Source organism: Rosa rugosa, chromosome 2 (assembly GCF_958449725.1).
Source record: "Rosa rugosa chromosome 2, drRosRugo1.1, whole genome shotgun sequence".
NCBI classification, from domain to species: Eukaryota; Viridiplantae; Streptophyta; class Magnoliopsida; order Rosales; family Rosaceae; genus Rosa; species Rosa rugosa.
In genome coordinates, this window is record NC_084821.1 from 63546092 (window position 1) to 63555294 (window position 9203).

The 9203-nt window shown below is 39.8% G+C and overlaps 1 protein-coding gene across 1 annotated transcript; it reads right to left on the reverse strand.

Annotated features, from left to right (window-relative positions):
* Positions 1 to 3559: 3559 nt before the first annotated feature.
* Positions 3560 to 4322, reverse strand: LOC133733530 (protein TIFY 5A-like). The gene is made up of 2 exons (XM_062161157.1): positions 4022 to 4322; positions 3560 to 3899 (listed from the first exon to the last, which is right to left on the reverse strand). The coding sequence occupies exons 1-2, from the start codon at positions 4205 to 4207 to the stop codon at positions 3648 to 3650; spliced, it is 438 nt and encodes a 145-aa protein (XP_062017141.1). The 5' UTR covers positions 4208 to 4322; the 3' UTR covers positions 3560 to 3647.
* Between the last annotated feature and the right edge of the window lie 4881 nt (positions 4323 to 9203).

A 9203-nucleotide genomic window follows, 5' to 3' on the forward strand; every position in this document is an offset into this window, starting at 1 on the left:
TGTTAACAGTGAGGGTCAGCTATCTTTTGCTTGGTCACTTGTGTCATTTATGATTTTGGTATAAGCCAACATCTGATGTACGTGGCAGGTCATGGATAAGTAATGAAATTATCTATTTTTCAAAAAAAAAAAAAAATTGATACTACAATACCAGACCTGTTGAGCACAACTTGATTGCCTAGTTCGTGATCATATTCCCTTCCTACCCTTCACTTTGTTTCCATAATCTACTACCTAGTTCTCTAAATCTCCTCCTTACATTCTCTTCAAGTTAAGTCTTTGCTTCCTAATCACAAGCAATTATATTGTGAAGTGTCAGAATAACTCACAAAGTATTTTTAACTTTTTTACTATCAAAGACGCTTAGATAGTTTGAAAGCATTTTTGCCAATTTTAAAAGCAACCTCAAATGAAGCCTACATGTTAAAAGATATGAAGCATAATAAATAGAAACATACTTTTTGAATCAAAAAGATCAGCCCATTGTTGAAATTTACCAAGCAATACAAAAATGACACACTCATAGAAGTCGTCAAAAAGTGTCGTTTCACAGAGTACACAAACACAACTTTCTAAAACTGAATAAGCTACCCAGCACATGCCCAATACACACCCACCTTTTAGAATTACACCCAAAACAAAGAAAACTAGAGTTCTGAAAATTTATAAGTTGACAACAAGTCTTTTGTTTTCTTTGTGATCTTTGCACTCAAAAAATGAAAAGAACAATCATAATTCCCTTTAATAAAAGAGATAATGACCAAAATTACAATAAAGCAATAAAGCCCAAAAAACCTTATAGATCCAACCCACCAAGCCCACATCAGTAGATAAGCCAAATATAGGATTGATCCAAAGAGCCCAGTGTATGGAAACCCTAGCACTGAAACTAATATCCAGGTTGTTTTCATACAAGTCCAAGGAAATGAGGTTCGTCAGCTTACCGAGCTCTGCTAGAATAGTCCTTTAAGTCTGTTTTCTAGATATTGAAGTTGTGCTAGGTTTTCGAGTTCAAGTATCAATTTGCCGGTGAGGTTAAGTCCACCTAAATCCATTCGGGTAATGCTATTTTGTGAACTACAGGTGATGTAAAGCCTCAGCACTGCTCGGATTCATGATTTGAGCTCGTTGCCCGAATCGGATAAACCATGCTTAAACATAGACAAAATGTCAACTTAGGGTTGGAGAAGACCAAGGGAGTGAGGATGCCTAGGTTTAGGGTGAGGGTAAGCGACGACAGCAAGAAAGTTACCGTGGTAGAAGCTGATTTAGGTATCAACAAGAGAGAACTGAAACTCTGGAAGAACAATGAATTGTGTGTGCCACCTTTTGTGCTTTTGGACCAGCCTCGTTAAGATTTATTGAGGATCATATATCGATGGGGTCTTGTAGTATTCTTGAATTTGGGCAAAATTCGAGAATCGATCACAAGAGGTTTTGGAAATCAATTTAAAGATAGATAAAGTGAAGGAGGGAGTATAAGGCACATACGCGAGGCTTAACCACCATTTGGAGAAGAACTTGCATTGCGAGGCGGACTTGTTCCAAGGAAATCAAGAGAGAGGATTTTGAGTAGCATGGGAAAATTGCCAATTTTAGTCACGTTAATAGTGTGAATTTGGCTATGACATCGTCATCGCCATCGGTTTTGCTCAGCTTCTAATGGAGATCCGAGGTGGTAGAAATGTAAGTTAGCTAGCGTTAAGTTTCTTACGAAGAAGAGGTGGACATAATTTGTAGGGATTTTGACCATTTATCCCAATTCTAGAGACTTTTTACACCACCCAATTATTATTATTTTTTGTTCTCACTTACCCATAAAGACTCTAATAAGGTCTTTCTTAATACCCAATTGAAATTTTTTTTAAGACTATTTTGCCCTCGCTCTTTTGTTACATTGAAGGAGAGAGAGAAAATGGAAGAGAGAGAAGCCATAGGAGACTTCGTGGAATTCCGGTCACCGACCGCCGCCCATCGGGTTTCTCTAAAAACCTAGGCGGAGGTCCCCAAAGAGGTCATCGGAGACGGGAGATCTCATAGGTCACCGAAGAGTTTTACCCCCCCCCCCCCCAGTAAACCTTTATTACCCCCCAATAAACCCTTATTGCCCCCCCCCCCCCAATAGGCCTTTATTTGGGGGGCAATAAAAATTTATGAAACCTCGCCGGAGGTCCCCAAAGAGATCTTCAGAGATCTCATAGGGGGCGGAGAGGTTTATTGCCCCCCCCCCCCCCCCCCCCCCCCCCCGCCAATAAACCTTTATTGCCCCCCCCCCCCCTCCCAATAAACCTTTTGGTCACTGGAATGAGAACTAATCTCCCTAAAATTAAACAAATAAAACTTTGATTAAGGAAAGAAACGTGGAGATTACATCAATTCAAAGCATTTATTGCCCTCCAAATATGGATATCAATGGATACTAATACTCGATTTCTTTTTTGTCCTATATAACAAATATGGATATTAATCAAACTTGCAATAATTGACCTAGAAGAATTGATTTGGGCACCCAGAAAATGCTCTGGGCACCCACGACTTCTACCTTTTTAAGAAATGGAATGATTCAATCTAGCTGCTTTGCTTTGGATCCATTTTCAAGATCGAGCTGTTGCCCATTAGCATCATTTGTCGAATTAACAAAGTTTAGATGGGCACCATCGCTGCCTTGCATCTTTTTTAGGTTAAAACTATGAGCCCTGCACATGTAGAAATCCTTCGCTGACTTGTGTTATGACTCATACAGGTAAAGTTTGTTCTGTCTTCTTCTTTGACCCAAAAGAAAAAGACTATGAGCCCTGCAATATCATCATCATCAGCAGCAACAGAGAGCTTTATCATTATGGTCTCAGCCTCAGCCGCTTAGCCTCAGCCGCTTCGTTTTGCTAATTCTGATAAACAAAACCGGCTCCGCCTCTGACGAACAAACCTAGACCTCTAACGAACAAAACCGGCTTAGCGAATCCTGCGTCGCCTCTGTCCAAAACCCGCTCCGACGAAATGCCCCTCTACATCTCATGACCTCCACCATTTCTGCGTCTTCTACACGACAACCCAAACCCGGACTTCTACAGTTTTCGGCGACGTGGCGAGTTTGGTGAGAGCGATGGCGGAATCTGAATCTGACGGCGGCAGTGAGAGAGAGAGAGAGAGAGAGAGAGAGAGAGAGAGAGAGAGAGAGAGAGAGAGAGAGAGAGAGAGAGAGAGAGAGAGAGAGAGAGAGAGAGAGTTGTCATGGATGTAATTCATTAATTAGGTCGAGGAAAAAGTTGTCATTTTACTTTAAATTGGGTAAGGGAAAATAAAAATCTGTTGCTAGGGCAAGTAGGATAATTTTGCCTCATTTTAATGCTTTGGGTCAAGAACCCTAATTTGTATATATAGGACGAAGAAGGGGTATCAAAAGCCAAGCAATGATGGGTAATTTTTACCCCGAAACACCATATATATTACCAATTGTATTTGTAGTGGTCATGTTTTTTGTTAGCTAGTCAAGACTAACAAAAGGAGCCAGAATGTTTTCGTAGGAGCCGGAAAACTAAAAGTTAAAATGAAGAGTCACTTAAGAGTTTGATGAAGTTACTAAAATTGATCAAATAACTAAGAAATTAATATAGAGAGTCTGCTAACAATTTTCTTATTGTAATTAACTAATTTACAATTCTTCTATGGTAGGGATGTGTTGCTTGGCTCCGATGTTTTCTCTTTTGGAGAAAATTTTGCAGTGACTTCTTCATAGAGGATAGACCACCTGCTGGAACACGGCTGCTGCATAGTGGAGAGTAGTGCAGGCTTGGTGAAGATAATTCATACGACCCACTTGGACTCGGACTTGGAATAGTACTAATCTTTACCACTGTTTCCCCTATCTCATTGTTTGCCGCACAAAGAATGGCTCTAGCCTTCAAGACAAAATAACCAAAGAGTTATTAAGAGTTCATAACATAGAGACAGAATATATATGAATTGCTAGCTTGCACATATATAATAGCAACCATGATGATCATAATCATATATAAAGTACCTGAAGCTCAGTGACATCAGAAACGCACATTACTCCATTGTAGAGAATGGTTAGCTGCTGTTTCTGTTGCATGGTTAGCTGCTGTTGCTGTTGCAGGTCTTGACTTGATTGGTGATGAGGGGAGCTGGAACATTCATCAGAAGAAAAAAGGCGAAGTTCTAGTTCCAGATTGCAACTTTTCCTCATGTTGATCTCTGAAGCTAGGTAACCCAAAACTCAGTGCTAGAAAGAAGGAATATAATATGATCGATGAGCAGAAACTAAAAATGGGATCAGATCTATATAAGTATATGAAAGTGGGTCTTAAAAATAGTTTAAACACGCAGCGCACACAAAGAAGCACTGTTACCATGCTATTAATTTAAACACGCAACGGCGGAAGAGAGTGGAAATTGCTAATTCAGCACGTGTTATTTCAATTTCTCCCGCGCGCGGCTTTTGGTTGTTTTTCTTTGTATTTTCCACTGCTTTTGTATCATACACGTGCTTCCAGTGATAAAGTCGACACCGCTTTCTTCCACATCAACATGCTATATTTTCTTTATTTTAGTTGTAAAAGTACAAAACAGCAGGTGCCGCCAGTTCCAGAATTTTGGATGATGTGTGTCGGCCAACACTAACCGGAAAAATTTTGCGGACGTGTAGAGCTTGTACAGTGGTACGGGGGGTTCTTCAACCGTTGAAATTGGGACATTTGGCGAAATGAAATAAAGTTTATAGAATAAGCCGCTTAAATTATCACTATCGAATCAAATTACAAGTTATTCACTTAATTTTGTATTTAGTATGGGAAAATGCACAGACAGGGTCTGAAGACTCTGAGGACTGTTAAAATGATACATAAACTTTCAAACGTATAAATGTGATACCTAGACTCATATTTTCGTATCAACGTAGTACCTACGACCAAATTCCGTTACGGCTCTATCAGTTCGAGTCACGTGCGAGGCATGTGAGGCCGAAAATGAGGGCAAAAAAGACTTTTCCACTCCATCAAAATCCTAAATGAATAATTCAAAATTAAAAATAAAAACATAATAATTTATTATATTTAAAATAAAAGATGATTACATTTTTTCATGTTCATCTTCTCAAACCCAACAAAAAAGCAAAAAAATTTCATGATCAAAATCCCAATCCAATAAGTATGAACCTAACATTTCTTCATGTTCATATTCTCAATTGTTCATGTTCTTGATTGGTGGCAGTCTACCTCAATTGGTGGCAATACTAGCAGCTGCGGCGAGGACCACGAGGTCTGCGCCCCGAAGAAGCGGCCGAGCATTGGATCCAGGAGGAGACCCGCTGCCTTATCAGCTTCCGCTGTGAGATCGATGACCTCTTCAACACCTCCATTCTTTGTTATCGTTGCTGCCGCCTCCACAGGTCGCCACCGCCCTTGAACAGCCACCGCCAGTGCACCATCACCAACACCGCCCACCGAACCCGATCTGGAACGTCTCTCTCCAACAATCCGCATACCAAATCGAAACAGTAGCCAGACCCAACAGCAGCGGCCATGGAAGATCGAAACAGCAACCTGTCCAAACCATTGGTAATGCTGCCGCCGTCACTGCAAGCCGCCGCCGTAATCAAACGCCCACCGAACCCAATCTAGAGCCACCCCCACCAAACGTCACCCCCGGTGCGTTACAGTCTCCAAACCCGATCGAACCGGCAACCAGATCCCACTCCGGCAGCCATGGCGATCCGATCTGATCCCATACTCCTCTCAGCCTTTCGACCCACTTACCTTCATCTCCCACAACGAAACAACCTCTCCAGGCCGCCATTGGAGCCCTCAACACCGTGAATTGAACACTGAACCTAGCACATAGAACCCGAGCACAACACCAGTCCAACAATAAGGCGTACTCGCGCCGTCGGGGAAGAACTCCGAAGAAGAAGAAGAAGAAAGAAAGAAATAAAAAAGAAGAAAGAAAGAAAGAAAGAAAAAAAAACTTTTGAGGGTAAATCGGTCTTTTTGCCCTCATTTTCGGCCTCATGTGCGTTGTACGTGCAAAATTTAAAGGAGCCGTGATGGAATTTGGTCGTAGGTACTACGTTGATACGAAAATATGAGTCCAGGTATCACATTGATACGTTTGAAAGTTCAGGTATCATTTTGACAGTCCTCAGAGTCTTCAGACCCTGTCCGTGCATTTTTCCCATTTAGTATTTGCCGATAGTTTTAACTGTTCACAGTGTTCTACGGTTCTACCATATTGTTCTTACTCTTGGTTTTTTTTTTTTTTTTTATTATAAGAGGAACCGTCAAAATTTTATTCTTGGTTAGGAAGTAAATGTAGTCGAATTGCATTTAGAGATATGATAAGAAGAGATTCTATTATTTCATTCGAGGAAGCTTCACTATATTGGTCTTCATTTGAACACGTAGCCATCACCATTTTCCAATCGGATCCTTTCCAATCGGAAATGGGAAATGCGGCTAACGTGGTTGGAATATACATGATGCATGTCTTTCCAGGAATTTGCAAAGAAATTTCTCATTATTGTTGACACTTGACAGACACCCATTTCTTTGTAGCTCCCACACCATTTTTCTTGATTTCATTTAACAATAACAATAAGTTGGATCTTAACTGGCTCAAGTCCATATTAACTAAGCACAAGATCATTGGTGTGGCCAGTTGGAGCACATCTACATAGAATGTAATGATATCAATCCGCCGACTCTTTCGCAAATTTTAGGGGATTTTTGTAAGGTAACTGTACTCTTCCTAGTTTCTATATGGTTTGAGCAATTGCTTGTGTTTCAGGGGAAGACGTGAAGTCTATTCATAATGAATGAGATTATACATAATGACATACTTTAGCGGCACAATAAAAAGAAGTCACAACCTAAGTTACCACACATTCGACTACCATCCATATCAACTTCTAACGGCGAGTGATATATACATAACCATTGTCAACACAAACATAGAAAACCAAGGCCGGCTCCAAGGGATATATATATAGATCGAGAATGATCAGATAGATCAGAAGACGTGACATCAAGAACATATGCTTGACAACGTTCTCTAAAGCGTTCACACCGCAGTGGAGGAAGCTTTGCCGGGGCCTCAAAGTATAGTGTACGAAACCGTAAAGCGAGCTAGGGCTGGCAGCCAAGACTTGAATGAGTATATCTTTAAAAATGTGGAAAGATAACAGATTGTCTAAGCAAATTCTGTGAATGCATAAAATGAAAGTTTGGTGTGTTTGAACTAGTCACAAATTACATAATCTGATGGTTGATCATCGTGAACATTCCATGAAATTGTCAATCACATGGAACTCATGAGGACGTTGTCAATCACATGGAACTCATGAGGACAGATCATAGTATAGGGCAAAGTGGGCTGTAGCCCATGTAAGATTTTCTAGCCAATTAAATAATTACATGTGTAGATTATGTCAACCAACAATTTATTAGTAAATAGCCCAGCCAATAAGAAAATTTTCTGTAATAATATATGCAATTTTCATCTCACTGTTAAGGAAAGGCTTTTAATGTATGCATTAATTGTCTCATATTCATGCTATCCTAAAATAATTTCTAGTAATAAATACCTTATATAGGATATAAATGCAAATTTAGAATTCTCTTTGCGTTTCCTAACCATATTTATTACTTTTTTTTAATCCATTAATATTGTTCCGTTATGTTTAACATTCGTAAAGTTTTTTGCTCATCCTTTACCAACTAAACATAGAAAGGGAGTTTCTATTCATACCTCTAAAATTGGTAGTTGTGCCTCTCTCTTTTTCCAAATTATAGTTGACTTTGTCAACTCATGCCAAATTACCAATAAGGACACAAAAGAGGGAAAAAAAAAAACTTTTTTTTTATAATTTTTTTTTAACTCCACCCCACTCCTCCCCTCCCATGATGTCAGTGAGGTCTGAAACTGTGACATCCACGATATTGGTTATCCTAGATAACCAACAGCTCACAGAAAAAGAAAAAAAAAAAAAAAAAAAGGGTCTCTTCTTACGTTTACAAACAGTATGTTTCGATGAGGCAATTCACAAAATTCTAAACTATGCATTGCCTATTATATTGCTGCTTGCGCTTTTTTTCCAACTCGAAACAATTAGTAAATATGTGTCTCTCTCCAAGCTAAGCAGCATTATGTTGGACCGACTTTGGAACACCATGACAACTTTCAGTACGGGCATCTGTAAGTAAATCATAATTAAGTGATGAAAACTTTGTATCCAAAAACTCAGTTTAATTAAAAATTTTGAGAATTGGGAGTAATATCTAAACATCTCAGATAGCAGTATACCAACGTGCTTCTATATTCAATTAATTTAATGAAAAATACTGTATTGATTACCAACTGGAGGATTTTTTTTTTTTTTTTTTTTGCAGCTTAATTATATGAAGTGTAAAATAGGATTGTGAAATCTTCAAAAATTGAATGAGGTTCGACTACTGATTTTGGAGGTATTAATAGAACATAAAAGAAGAAGTTTTTATTGATTTTATTGGACGATGGGCATTGTGGGAAAATTAGAGAGGTATAGATAGCAAATTTGTTATCTATAAAAGTAAGTTGGAGGTCTATTAAGTTGGGAGGTCCAAATGCCAACTTTGGAGGTATGAATAGAAGCTCCCATATAGAAATAGTTCATTGAAAAAAAAAATATTGCCTGTTTAAGGAAATCTCTCTTTTATGTGTTTGGCCCAAACTCTAGGTTACTTGACCTAGTGGCAATAGGATTTAATTAGAAGGATCTAGAATCCTAATCAATGTAGAATTCCTTTCCTTGTATGATTGAGATTCTATGCATTGTAATCATCTATATAAAGAGGCCCCTATTATCAATGAGAATACGCAGCAAATTCCTCTCAATTTCAGTTTCTCTACAACACGTTATCAGCACGAGCCCTAACCCTAGCTTTAGAAACCAAAACCCCAGAAATTGATCAAGCTCCACCGAATTAGCCTTGCCTGCGCTACTACTGCCCCCGCAGCCCCCGCGTCGCAACTCAACGCTAACCCTACCAGGTTAGCCTCGCTGCCCATGCAGCGCCCGCAAGCCCTGCTTGCCTTCTGCCCTCGCGCGCTCGCCTGCCCTAGCGACCGCGACTCACCAGCGACCTCGCGGCATCCCCGCAGCATCCTCGCGGCATCGCGGCATCCCTGCAGCGACCTCGCGTCATCCCTGC

Excerpts from the sequence above, each read along its gene's own strand:
- LOC133733530 (XM_062161157.1), bottom strand. The coding sequence starts at position 4,207 with ATGAGGAAAAGTTGCAATCTGGAACTAGAACTTCGCCTTTTTTCTTCT. Across the intron at positions 3,900-4,021 it reads CTGATGTCACTGAGCTTCAG|GCTAGAGCCATTCTTTGTGC; the intron begins GTACTTTATATA and ends TTTGTCTTGAAG.